At 45.1% G+C, this 14,024-nt stretch overlaps 1 protein-coding gene across 2 annotated transcripts; it reads right to left on the bottom strand.

The window, feature by feature from the left end:
- Positions 1–30: 30 nt before the first annotated feature.
- LOC144492320 (C-C motif chemokine 5-like) lies at positions 31–13,058 on the bottom strand. Of its 2 annotated transcripts, none has more exons than XM_078210309.1 (3): positions 1,813–2,236; positions 970–1,078; positions 31–868 (listed from the first exon to the last, which is right to left on the bottom strand). In XM_078210309.1, the coding sequence occupies exons 1-3, from the start codon at positions 1,895–1,897 to the stop codon at positions 772–774; spliced, it is 291 nt and encodes a 96-aa protein (XP_078066435.1). In that variant the 5' UTR covers positions 1,898–2,236; the 3' UTR covers positions 31–771. The 2 variants fall into 2 exon arrangements, with proteins under 2 accessions (XP_078066435.1, XP_078066436.1); XM_078210310.1 differs by lacking the exon at positions 1,813–2,236 and adding an exon at positions 12,931–13,058 and having other exon boundaries at positions 37–868.
- Positions 13,059–14,024: the final 966 nt, after the last annotated feature.

Below are 14,024 nucleotides of genomic sequence, written 5' to 3'. Positions count from 1 at the left end.
GAAGAATGAAGCTGCTTTGAGACAACAAGAGAAACTTAATCAAAAATCTCCTTTATTTCATCATCACATTTTCAATTTATAAAAAGCAGGAGCTGAGAAATCAGTGAAGAAATGAGGGAAGAGAAGGGATCAAATAATAAAAACATTGAGATTAGCAATCAAAACAGAGAATCCTAATGTCTCCCTCACCCATTATCCCCAGTGTCTTCCCCATCCCACAAACAGTGTCTTCCCCAACTACTCCCCCAGTGTCTCCCTTCCCCCCTCCTTCAGTGTTTCCCCCATCCCCAGTCTCCCCTACCCCCTGCACCAGTATGTCCCCCTCCACCAGTTTCTCCCTGACCCCTAGTGCCTCCCCACCAACTTCCCCATTGTCTCCCAGTGTCTCCCCACCCCCTCCTTTCTCTGACCCCTCACTGCTGACCCAGTTGTGAGAGCTGTGGTTGTAATTCTGTTCATCTTCTCTGGCCAAAGACAGTCAGGGGTCTGAGGGACAAACCCCACTGAAATGGGGAGACTGATTGTTTATACTCACACAGCCTCACACTGTTGAATGTGCAGTCTATGGAATATTGCCCGACCTCGGGGCTTTCATTGGCTGGGACCCACATTGATACAGTGACACCATCTTGTTTCTGTCACTTTTGGTGACTGTGGTTTACACGGGAAAATGTAGTTACCATGGCAATTTTTAATGCTAATTATCACATCAACAGTCTCTGTATTTTAAATGGTTTGAAAGTGCTGTGACTTCAACGTCTTCTTCTCTCTTCACTTCTTCAGTCCCTTTTCCAGAAATCTGACTGCGGTTTGTACCCATTTCTCATTCGCTTTAGCACAAATTCTCATATTCCGTCTGTTTGTAAATCTGAAAGAATGAAATGAGATGTCATTATCAGAGAGTTACAGACACCAGCTCCATATCTTTCATTTCAACACACTGCGGTCAAAACACTTTGAAAGACTTACACAATGGCGGGAATGGAGCAGCCAATTGTTTTCTTGTAGCTTACTAGCCTTTTATGAACAATAGGAGTGGGTTTAAAATTCTCACAACATTCGATTGTTACAGTGCCAGCTGCAATGAGATGGAGAAAGAGACACAGTTAAATATGGGATGGGTATCACAGCAGATTCTCGCTGATAGTAACATTATCCTTCAGCTGTTTCCATAGAAATACATCAACAGAAATGAAACAGACCATTTGGCCCAACTGATCTGTACTGGTGTTTATAAACCTCCTTCAACAGTCACCTCTCAGCTTTCACTTTTCTAGAAAAAAGACACAATCTGTTCAATCTTTCTTCTCTCATCTGGGATCATAGTTTGGGCGGCACGGTAGCACAGTGGTTAGCACTGTGCCTTACAGTTCCAGGGGCCTCGGTTCGATTCCCAGCTTGGGTCCCTATCTGTGGAGTTTGCACATTCTCCCGTGTCTGCGTGTGTTTCCTCCGAGTGCTCCGGTTTTCTCCTATAGTCCAAAGATGTGCGGGTTAGGTACATTGGCCATGCTAAATTGCCCCTTAGTGTCCTGGGATGTGTAGGTTAGAGGAATTAACGGGGTAAATATGTGGGGTCACAGCGATAGGGCCAAATGAGATTGTTGCCGGTGCAGACTCAATGGGCCGAATGGCCTCCGACTGCACTGTAGGGATTCTATGATTCTATATTTGGAATAAACACATTGAAAACTAATAAATAATATGTGCAATTGGTGGAAGCCAGCAGACTATTTTAAACTGTCTGTCACAGTTTAGTTCATTCTGACATTCTCGGAGAATATTGCCAATAAGGAAGTCTCTCTCTCTTACCCGGTGAAGCAGCAACATCCTGGATCAAGCAGATCAGCAGTGTTCCCAAAACAGCAGCAGCCACACAGTGTGCTGTCTTCATCATGTCCTTGCCCAACTTGGGAGTGTTGAGTGTTGAAGAGTGAGTGTGGGTTGTCAGGAGCCAGTTATCACCTCATGGTTTATATTGTGTAAAACTGCAGAGTCTGCAATAGGGAGACCCCCTGGAACTTTGCCCATTCGCCAGCAATGAAAGTTCTCAGTGTGATTGTTCCTCCGTTTCGGCATTCCCTGAAATGGGAAGTACATGTTGTTCTGTGAATGGGAGTTCTTGGGTTAAGCAGCACTGAATGCCTGGAACTTCCTGGTTCGGTGATTCTTCGACTGTCAGCTCATTTTCCCCAGATAATCTCACCACTTCCCCATCTGGGCAAAGAGATAACCAGTGAGAAAAATCGAGCTTTCTGATTGGACCATTCCACATTGTGGGACACAGGTCTGAGGAGGCAGTGAGTTTAAACATCAAAATATATCAGTGTGTGTGGAAAAGGCATAAAGACTGTCTTTCCATAACTGTCTTGCACCATCTCGAGACATGTGAGAATGCTTCACAGTCACTGAAACTCTTCTGACATGTTGTCACTGTTGTAATGTAGGGAAGGCAGCAGGAAATTTGTACACTGCAAGATCCCACAAACAGCAATGTAATTATCGCCAGATAAACTGTTCTGATGATGTTGATTGAAAGATGTATAATTCCCAGGACACCAGGGAGAGCTGCCCTGCTATCCTGAATAAAGTAAGAAGTTTAACAACACCAGATTAAAGTCCAACAGGTTTATTTGGTAGCAAAAGCCACAACTCCTAAATAAAGCCATGTGATAATTTACCCCACCTTGAGAGGGCCGACACGGCCTTGTTAGAATGTAACTCGTGATAACATTGCATCTGTTGTGATGTGACCAATGGTAACAAGCTGTAAGGGTCAGTTGGCTGAGTAAACCATGTCACCAATGAGAGAATGCCGTGATGACCAGCTGACTCAGTATAAATTAGAACATGTTGGGAATTGTGGGGAACTTGGAATGGCTCAGAGTGAGGCCTCAAGTTTGGAGTAATGATGTTTCTTTATAAAAGCTTTTCTTTGATTTATAAGTTGGAGTAAGTTTTGTTATATTTTTATTGTCTACACTGGAAGAATTCCTTCTGGATCAACAGGCCTCAGATTAACATCACCCATGAAATGTGGGCAGCCCAGGCAGTGCATCATTCCCTCTGTGCGGCATTGAAATGTAAACCGAGGTTTTGTGCTCCAGGTTTCTGAGTGGATTTTGAGGCTCTGACCTGTGTGAGTGGTGAGAGTGAGACCCAATGAGCCACAGCTGAGAATGAGATCAGTGATGATGTTAATGAAAAGATTGTCAATAGTTCTGAGCTGCTCCTTGTATCCTGCAATCTCCGAGTGGGAATTGGTTAGCAACCAGACTGTAGATATACTCTGATATCCATTTAACTCTCCTGCGTTTGCAACACTTTGAAACAACTTACAAAGTAGGCACGATGTTGTAAAGCATGATACCAAACTCTCCAACATGTGACTGACCATGCCATACCATCATCTGCCCATAGATTAACACACCCATAATGTTAACCCTTTATACTCCACACAAATGTCACATTGTAGATATCAGAGAATGGAATGTAATCATTCTCTTTACACAAGGGAGTTAGTTACCCTCGAGAATCATAGAAATCATAGAAACCCTACAATGCAGAAGGAGGCCATTCGGCCCATCGAGTCTGCACCGACCACAATCCCACCCAGGCCCTACCCCCACTATATCATTAATATTCATCACAAAACTGGAATGTTACAAGTGTTGGGAGAATTGCTTTGTGGATCCAGTCCTGAAACACCTTCAACATTCTGCCCCAGTGGAGGATTCACCACATTTGAGTAGAGTATTTCACTGCATCAGTCACTGCAATTGAAATGGTTTTAATGGTGTTGCGCTTTCATTGTCTTTTTCATTCAGTCTCCTTCTCAGGTCTATCACTGTGGATTTAACCCATTCTTCATTCACTCATCAGAAACCCACTTTCCAGATCCCTCCCCCCCCCCCACCGCCCCCCCATTTCTCCCCAACACAAATTAACTCTCTGTGAATGGATTCTCAGTATGATTGAGTGTCAGTGTGAATGGATTCTCGAGTCTGAATGGATTCGCAGTGTGTATGGATTCGCAGTATGAATTGATTCTCAGTGATAAGGAATTCCAAGGTATGAATGGGTTCTCAATGTGAAATTGATTGTCAGTGAGAATGAACCCTCGGGGAGGCGACAGCCTAGTGGTACTTTCGCTCAACTATTAATCCAGAAACTCAGCGAGTGTTCTGGGATCCAGTTTTGAATCCCACCACGGTAAATGGTGGAATTCGAATTCAATAAAAGTATCTGAATTAATCCTCAATGTGAATGGATCCTCAGAATGAATTGGCTCTCAATGTAATTGGATCATCAAAAATGAGTAGGTTAGGGGGATTAGCTGGGTAATAATGTGGGATTATGGTGAGGGAGTCTACGATTCTATGAATGCTCAGTGTGAATGGATCCTCAGTATGAATGGATCTTCAATGTAAATTGGTCTTCAATGTCAGAACATTGAATACAGAAGTTGGGATGTGTTGTTGAAGTTGTACAAGACATTGGTAAGGCCACACTTGGAATACTGTGTACAGTTCTGGTCATCCTATTGTAGAAAGGATATTATTAAACTAGAAACCGTGCAGAAAAGATTTACTAGGGTGCTACCGGGACTTGATGGTTTAAGTTATAAGGAGAAGCTGGATAGACTGGGACTTTTTTCTCTGGAGCGCGGTGGCTTAGGGGTGATCTTATAGAGGTCAATAAAATAATGAGGGGATAGATCAGCCAGATAGTCAAAATCTTTTCCCAAAGTTAGGGGAGTCTAAAACTAAAGGACATATGTTTAAGGTGAGAGGGGAAAGATACAAAAGGGTCCAGAGGGGCAATTATTTCCACACAAAGGGTGGTGAGTGTCTGGAACAGGAGGTAGTAGTAGAGGCGGGTACAATTTTGTCTTTTAAAAAGCGTTTAGACAGTTACATGGGTAAGATGGGTATAGAGGGATATGGGCAAAATGCGGGCATGGACAAGTTGGGCCGAAGGGCCTGTTTCCATGCTGTCAATCTCTGATTCTATCACCCTAAATGAAAACTCATTGTGAATGGATTCTTAGTGTATGTGAATCATCTGTATGATTGGATTCCCAGGGCCTGATTTTACCAAAACATCGCGCCCGAAAACGGGTGCGAAATCGCAGTAAAGTTGGGTGTCGGGCCTATACCGCGATCTGCACCCGATTCCGAGCAGATCGCGGCTTTACCGACACCCGATTTGGGCTCGGGTCCGGCGATTTAAATGCATTTGCATTCTTTTAAATTGACATAATAAACCGCGCGCCCAACTCTACCGCCAAATCCCACTTTACCGTCTTCTGGCCCGATCCGCATTCGCGCTGTTATCGACCTGCAAAATGAAAGTCTGAAGTCGCCGCTGCAGCCTCCGAAGAGCGGGGTCAGAGACTGCAACGGCTCCCTGACCGTTAGGATTGTATTCACTGGATTCCTGAAGAATAAGGGGGTCCTCATACAAACCTATAAAATGTGAACAGGATTAAATGCAGGAAGGATGTTCTTGATGGCAGGGCTTGCAAAACCAAGAGTCACAGTCTTGGGATACAGGGTACACCGTTTAGGACTGTGATGAGGAGAAATGTCTTCACCAAGAGCAGTGCCGGATTTAGGCACAAGCTAAACAAGCTACAGCTTTGGGCCTCACAATCCGCAGGGGCCTCACAAAATTTCAGAAGGTTTACAATGAAGAGAACATTTAAGAGCGGATACCAGAAAAGAAAAAGAAAGCACCAGCTTGAAGAGCAACTCAAAAAATTACCAAAATCTATGAGAGAGATCAAGCCAGCCGAATGATAAATATGTAATCAGTAAATGCATTCATTTGAAAATAATTTGTATTTTTCACTTTAAATACCTTGCTATTAAATAATTAAAAGGCATAATTATGTTTTCAATTTTTTTGTGGTGACCCAAGGTCCTGTTTTGGTACGCACCTTTGTGAGACCTTTTGGTGTAACTTTTTAACAAGGGGCCTCCAAGCTTTATATAGCTTAGGGCCTCACCAAGTCTAAACCCGGCACTGATGCTAGAGCATGGTAAGTCTGTGGAATTTATTACCACAGAAAGCAGTTGAGGCCAAAATTGCTCTGACAAAATTGTAATAATCTTACCAAGACCAGATTCCGTCACCATCACCCTTTATTTGCAGTGTTTTTCGAATGCCATTCAGCGGCTACAGAGTATAGGTCAGCCCAAGTCTTTTGCCTGCCGACCTGAGTGAAGCCAACTGGTTCGAAACCCCCGCTGCTTCTTCCTATTGGGCAAGCTTCCACTCGCCTAATATTCTATGAAGCCCACAGGTGGTCCCCTGTGGCCATCATAACATCCCTCCCCCCTCAAGTCCATTTCTTCCCCAAAATGCCTGCCACAGGAGGGCCTTTTCCGCTGCTTAGCGATCAGCCTGGGGTCGATTGGACGAAGGACCGGATCAAGGGATGTGAAAGGGATTGGAGACATTTGCTTCCAAAGGGAGCGCCATGAAATCACTGTCGTCGGTTCTTCCTGGGTCTTGCATCCGTTGGGGTGTCGGTCTATTCTGCTTCCATCTTGGAATCCGTGACCTCATCACCTGGAGGGGCAGGTGTGTGTTGACTTCCAGTTGTGGCTCAATGCTGGCAGTGGCAAACCGCATGGCTGCTAATAAGGCCTGCACTGGCATGGGCTCCCTACTCCTGAGATGTTCCAGTTGTTTCTTAACAATTTTGCCCTGTACTTAAAAGACATGAGCTCCCTTTTCTGTTACAATCCCCAGGGACCCAACTGCGACTATCCCCAAAGTTCCTCATGTGGACTGGGTCACCAGTTTTGAATGTTCTTTCTGTTCTTGCAGGATCATTATTCTTCTTCTGCTTCTCTTGTTGGGCTCCACCCTCCCTGCCAGGTTTGGGAACAGTCAGCTTAATTTTGTCTGAAGCCTCCATCCCATTAATAAACCCACTGGGGCAATTCCTGTCATTGTGTAAGGGGTAGTCCGATAGTCAAATATGCCAGTTTGGTCTCTGTGGATGCTGCGGGTTGGTTCTTCATGCCAAGCTTAAAAGTCTGCACCGCCCATTCAGCCAACACATTCGATGATGGGTGATAGGGTGCTGTCCTAATGTGGTTGATTCCATTGGAAAGCGTGAAGGCCTGAAACTCAGTTCTAGTAAAGGCAGTGCCATTGTCAGAGGTTAGGACTTCAGGTAACTCATGCATGCAGAAACTTTGTTTTAGTTTCTCAATAGTAGCATGGGAAGTGGTGAAAATCATGAGAAATATCTCCAACAATTTGGAATGCGTGTCGAGTATAATCAGGAACATGGAGCCCAAAAAAGGGCTGGCAAAGTCCACATGTACTCACACCCAGGGTCTACCAGGCCTCTCCCATGGATTTAGGCAGGCTGTGGAGGGAGGTTTTGATTTTCTTGTCACGACTCTCATTGTCTGACCAAGTCATTAATGTCCACATTAAGACTGGGCCACCATGTGTAGCTCTTGGCTAGCATCTTCATCTTTGAAATCCCAGGATAGCTATGATATAATTCCATAAGTATCGGATGTCGCCCTGGGTGACATGGGACATGGGAACCCAAGAGGATGATGCCATCCTCAGCACTAAGCTCGTCTCTCTTCATCAACTAGTGTTTTGTTTTATTTGAGGGCTAACTTCTGATATAATAATAATATTATATGTTTTAATTTAGATAGGACTGGATCCTTTTGTGTCAATGTCTTGATTAATACCGGCAAGCTGTCCAAAATATTGAGGGTCATCATAACCTCTTCCATGAGCCGGATTTATGGGCAACAGCAGATGACTCACAGCATCGGCGTTAGCTATCCTGGTCCTGGGACAGTGCTCTAGGAGGTATTCATAAGCCTCCAGGAACAAAGTCCAATGCTCTCGCTAGTTGGAGGCAATGGAGGATATGACCTTGTCTTCTTTAAAGAGTTCCAGCAATGGTTTATGATAATTAGTATGATGAAGCATCTACCATAGGCATATTGATGGAACATTTTAACGCCAAAGACAATTGCCAACCTATTTTTCTCAATCTGGGAATACCTCCGCTCAGTGTCCGATAGGGCCCTAGCTGCGAATGCAATAGGCTTCTCTGTTCCATCTCTCCAGCATTGTGCCAGTACTGCCCCAACCCCATAAGGAGAAGCATCACTGGCCAAGGTAAGGATTTTTTTGAGGTCAAAGTGGGCCAATAAAGAGGACAGAATTAATTCTATTAAAAGCCTCCACCTGTGTCACCCCTCAAGACTGCCTTTGATGTTTCCGTTTTAGGGTATGCAAGGGGGCCAACAAACCCTTCTTGGAAGACTTTGGGGCACTTATTTATGACTTTGCATAGTACCTCCCATGCCCAATCTGAAAATCTCCAGTCAGTTCAGTCTGATGCGCTGGAGCCAATCTCTCCCCATATGGCTAGGTCCTTGTCCCCATACATTGATGAGTAGAATTCGAACTGATTGCTACCTGTAAGTCACTAGGGTTGCCACGGTGCCCTTTATCTGTAATGGTTCCCCAGTGTAGGTGGCCAGACGGGCCTTTGTGCTTTCTAAGTCCAGGAGCTGAATACCAGTTTGGAAGCAATTATAAGTCTGCTCCCCGATAACAGAGACTGCAGCCCCTCTATCCACTTGCATTTTTTAATGGGTAGTCATTTACTAACAACTCCACCATTATGCAGGCAATCTTTGTCATAGGATGCAATTTAATTGCATCGTCCCTTTTTCTGGTTGTGGGCATACTCCAATGTATGGTCCTGTACTGGCTTTGGCCTTTTTTTGCAACTGCACGCGTTTTGACTGTCCCCATATCTTTGCCTCGGTTGTGGTCTTCTGCAACAATTTCAATAGTCCAACGCCTGACATCTACAACCTTCTGACCTAGGCTCCTTGGAGTCTGAAGGCTGGTCCTGAACCTCCTTGACTGCCTCGTGAATCAACTTGGGCTGTATGGGATTCTAAGATATTTAAAAATATCATTGCTCTCAGTTGAGGGATGGACGTTACTTAAGGTCCCTCCCCCAATTGGAGGACACTGATATCTGATATCCCCTCAGCTCCTTCCTCTGCATTCTCCAATGATAGGGCTATCTCAATGGCCTTCTTTAGATTCAAATTGAGTTCTGCCAATAATTTTCCTTGGACTGTTGCATTGTTAATTCCACAGACGTGTCTATCTTGCAACATGGCCCGAATTCACAGTGCTCTGCCAATTTTCAAGCCTGGTCTGAAATTCGGTGACAGATACCCCAGGGGTTCATCCTGTTGTGTTAAAGCAGTATCACTGGAGTATTATGGAGGGTTTTGGGTCATAATAGCCTTTAACCAATTCCGCCAATTCATTAAAGCCTTTGGAGTCAGGGGCATCTCGCTGAGTCAGGCTTTTTATTACATTGAAGGTCGAAACCCCACATGCCGTCAACAGGATCACTTCCTGTTTCTCGTTCTCCTCAAAATTGTTGGCCCAAAAACAAACACATGAGCTCTGCACACTGGACCCACTCTTCAATGTTTCCAATGTAGGCTTCAAGTTTACCAAAAAGAGACATATTTCTTATAGGAGGATTCCTTGTCTCAACAGTTCAGATGGTCTGGAGCAAAGAAAAAACTCACTTTACTGCTCGTCATCAATGTAATAATCTTACCAAGGCCAGTCTTCCGTCACCATCACGATATATTTACAGTGTGTTCGAAATGCCTTTCAGTGACTCCAGAGCGCTTATCAGTCCCGAGTCTATCGACTGCCGGCCTGAGAGGAGCCAGCTGGTTTTAAACCCCACACTGCTCCTTCCCTTCACTTGCCTAATAGGGAGCTCATATTCTATGAGACCCAAGGGTTGATGATCCCCCATTGCCATCATAACAGAAGGGTCATCCAAACTCAAAATGTTAGCTGCATTTTCTCTCCACAGATGCTATCAGACTTGCTGAGATTTTCCAGCATTTTCTGTTTTTGTTTGAGGCTAAAATATTGTTTGCTTTGAAGAAGCAGTTAAATTTAGCTCCTGGGTGAAGGAGATCAAAGGACTTGGGGAGAAGGTGGGATCAGGCTATTGAGTTGAATGATCAGCCTGAATCATACTGAATGGTGGAGCAGGCTCGAAGAGCTGAATGGCCTACTCTTGCTCATATTTTCTATGTTGGAACCATTACCATTGACAGAAAAGGCTTTTAGGAGGAGTTGAAAATGTGGGATGTTAAAGATTCAACGTAGGGATTCCTCCCAGTGCCATGTCCAGGATTGATCAGGCAATGTAACGTGTGGCGACGGGGAAACTTCCAGAATCTTGGGGCTTTGACACTAGTACTGGGACAAGAGGGAAGTGTACAAGGTGGATGGGTGACACTTTAACAATTGGGAAAACCTTCTGATGAAAGCTTATGGACCTGAAACATTAACTCAGTTCCTCTCTCCACAGATGCTGCCAAACCTGCTGAGCATTTCCAGTGTTTTGATGGCTGTTTATTTGTAATATTATTCAAACAGATCACTGAGCCCTTTTATAGCTGGGATTCCCTGCTGCCAAAAACTCTGCTCACTGGAGAAAAGATTCTCTTCTTCAGTAGACTGAACAAAATTGAACGCAGAGACTCAGGAGCATTTCAAACTGTGCAAAGTGTAATATGGTACAGTTCTATAGGGAGTGCAGGAAAAAGGAATGCTGTCGATCTCTGTACCGAAATCTCTGGAGGTGGCGAGACAAGTTGATAACACTGTTAAGCAGGATTGATTCAATATCCTTGCCCCTTTCCCCTGGGTCCTCTCCCCGTCCCATTCTCCACTCTCTCCTTTCCCCATGCCTTCACCTCTGCGCCCTCTCTCCTGTGTCCTTTCCCATGTGCCCTCTCCCCTGTGACCTCTCCCTTCTCCCCTGTGCCCTCTCTCCATTCCCTTTCCCCACTCCCTCTGTGGATAAATACCCAACTGACTGTTTCTGACCCAGTTGCTTTTGGAATTCTGCCATAATTTTCACATGTTTTGGAACATTCCGGATGGTTTTTTCTCAGAGATTGAAAAATATTTTTAGGAACTGTATTTCCTGGGGAAAGTAAGTTGAATTGTGTAACTTCCTAATTTCACAATTACTCCACATGTTATCTCATGTCTGTTCCATCCTTTTCAATACATTTATTTCGGGGTCTGGGATTAGATAGTGCATTCAAACTGGAAGCCCAAAGATGTGCAGGTTAGGTAGATTGGTCATGGTAAATGCATGATGTTACAGGGATAGGGCAGACACGTGGACCTGGGTAAGATGCTCTTTCACAGAGTCGGTGAAGACTCGATGGGCCGAATGGCCTCCTTCTGCACTGTAGAGATTCTGTGCTATGGATTCTAAGCTGCCACAAAGCACAGTCTGTCAAAATCCAAGTTTGATCTCACTGCCAAAATCCTTTCAACTGCCTTGTAGGAAATCTAATAAACTGACCGACAAGGGCTCTTTCAGTCCTGGCAGGTCACCTGACTTCTTCAGCTAGGCTCGGCTAACTTCAGTCAGCTTCTACCTGCTCCCAGTTCTTCTTCCTGGTGTTTCTGTTCCCCCAGCTCATGTTCCCTTCTCCATCCTATGCTTGCATTGTGTTCATATTTCACACCATTCATACTCCCCAAGCGACTCACATTCCCACTCAGGTTCCCAATTCAATTCACACTCCAAATCCTACCCCCATTCCTGCACTAACTCCCACTCACATTTCCATTTCCATTGATACTCTCAAACTGCTCCCATTCCGGCACACATTCCTGCTCCAATTCACGCTCTCATTCCCATTCCATTTCCCACTCCTTTTCCAACTGCTTTTCCGACTCACATTTCCACTTGGAGGGTCAGTACTGAGGGAGTGCTGCACTGTCGGCAAGTCAGTAGTGAAGGAGTGCTGCATTGACAGAGGTTCAGTACTGAAGGAGTGCTTCACAGTTAGACAGCCAGGACTGAGGGAGTGCTACAATGTCAGAAGGTCAGTACTAAGGGAGGTCAGCACTGTTGTAGGGTCAGTACTAAGGGATTACTGCACTGTCAAAGGGCAAGTACTGAGGGAGCCAGCACTGTCAGAGGGTCAGTACTGAGGGAGCCAGCACTGTGGAAGGTCAATATTGAGTCCTGCACTTTCAGTAGGTCAGTACTGATGAAGTTCTGCTCTGTCAGAGGGTCAGTACTGAGGGGGCACCGCACTGTCAGAGGATCAGCATTGTCGGAGTGCTGCACTGTCAGAAGGTCAATATTGCAGGAGCACCTTGCTATTTAAGGGTCAGTACTGAGGTAGTGCTGTCTCTCTAACCCAGGGATCACTGGACAGTGATCGGGAGCAGAATCCTGGCTGATTTCCACTCTCTCTCTCCAACTCAGGAGTTGCTGGACAGTGATCAGGAGCAGAATCCTGGATGATTTATCTCTCTCTCTCTAACCCAGGGATTACTGGACAGTGATCAGGAATAAAATCCTCAATGATTTTACAGAAAATGCTGGAAAATCTCAGCAGGTCTGACAGTAACTGTGGGGAGAGAATAGAGCCGAAGTTTCAAATCTCGATGACCCTTCGTCAGAGCTTCGTCTGTGCTCTGACGAAAGGTCATCTAGACTCGAAATGTTGGCTCTCTTCTCTCTCCACAGATGCTGTCAGAGGCTGAGATTTTCCAGCATTTTCTGTTTTTGTTTCAGATTCCAGTATTTTGCTTTTATCTGAATGATTTTATTTCTCTCTCTAACCCAGGGATCATTGGACAGTAATCAGAAATAGAATCCTGGATGAATTCTTCTCTCTCTCTAATACAGGAGTCACTGGACAGTCCATTCTTTCTGTGTTGAGCCCAGCAGGAAGGACATTCACCTGTTTATCCGATCTCAAAGTGCATACCTGATACCAAGAAACTTCCACAAATGATTGGAGTCAAACCTACGTAGACTGTATATGTGTTGACGCTTACCTGCGCGATCACTGACCTTGATCCAGATCATGGTCAGCAGGAGTCCAATGTGAAGATAACACTTCATATCTCAAGGCTGTTCACAGCACAAGTGGACAGTAACAGTGAGTAAGAGAGGGGTGAGCAACTCCCTATTTATCCTGAGACAGAGAAAGGAGGCAGGAGAAGTTTCCAGGCTGTGACTAGAGCAGGAATGTGACTGTGGTTCTGCTGCATAATTACATTGGAAAAGTTTCAAGTCAGGATTCAATTGAGGTGAGATTTAATACATTCTAACATCCGAGTCCACGAACCTGATTATTTGGATTCCTGTTCTTGGTCAAGTTCCAGATGAAAGGCAGTGTCACACAAGCCTCCTGAAACTGTCAGTAGGGGCTCAGTGGTGGAATATGTAGCTTTGCAGGAGTTTGCTTTGTGCTGAGCAATCTGCCCCCAACCTGACTGTGTAGAAATGGAGCCTGATTTGGCACTCCAAGCACACAGAGTAATCACCAAGGATAATGGTAATAATGGACAGCATGGTGGCATAGTAGTTAGCACTACTGCCTCACAGTACCAGGGACCCAGGTTCAATTCCAGCCTCAGGTCATTGTCTGTATGGAGTTTGCACATTCTCCCCGTGTCTGCATGTGAGTGCAGACTCGATGATCCGAATGGCCTCCTTCTGCAATGTAGAATTCTATGATAATGCTGAAACTGGACTGTGGGACAATCATAGAATCATAGGCACAGAAAGAAGCCATTCTGCCCAAAGTGTCTGCACCGGCCGATAAACGAGCCACCCAGCTTCATCCCATTTTCCAGGTTTGGTCCAGCAGGTTACAGTGCTTCAGGTGCAACCCATACACCTTTTCAATAAGTTCAGGGATTCTGCCTCTAATACCCTTTCAGGCAGTGAGTTCCAGACCCCCTCTGGGTGAAAAGGTTTTTCTTCTAATATTTTCACCAATCACTTTCAATCTGTGCGCCCCAGTCACTGACCTTGCTGCTGGGTTAAATAGACTCCTCCCATCCACTCAATCCAAGCCCCTCACTATTTTGTACATCTCAGGCAAATCTCCCCTCAACCTCCTCTGTTCCAAGGAGAACAACCC

Source organism: Mustelus asterias, chromosome 4 (genome assembly GCF_964213995.1).
Source record: "Mustelus asterias chromosome 4, sMusAst1.hap1.1, whole genome shotgun sequence".
Lineage (NCBI taxonomy): Eukaryota > Metazoa > Chordata > Chondrichthyes > Carcharhiniformes > Triakidae > Mustelus > Mustelus asterias.
The sequence above is the reverse complement of the archived record's forward strand: the minus strand, read 5'-3'. Positions and strand labels throughout refer to the sequence as shown.

Bases quoted from the DNA above. Each gene is read 5' to 3' on its own strand.
- LOC144492320 (XM_078210309.1), bottom strand. From the start codon at position 1,897: ATGATGAAGACAGCACACTGTGTGGCTGCTGCTGTTTTGGGAACACTG. The intron at 1,079-1,812 runs GTAAGAGAGAGA...ATCTCATTGCAG, and splicing joins GGATGTTGCTGCTTCACCGG to CTGGCACTGTAACAATCGAA. The intron at 869-969 runs GTAAGTCTTTCA...TCATTCTTTCAG, and splicing joins TGCTCCATTCCCGCCATTGT to ATTTACAAACAGACGGAATA.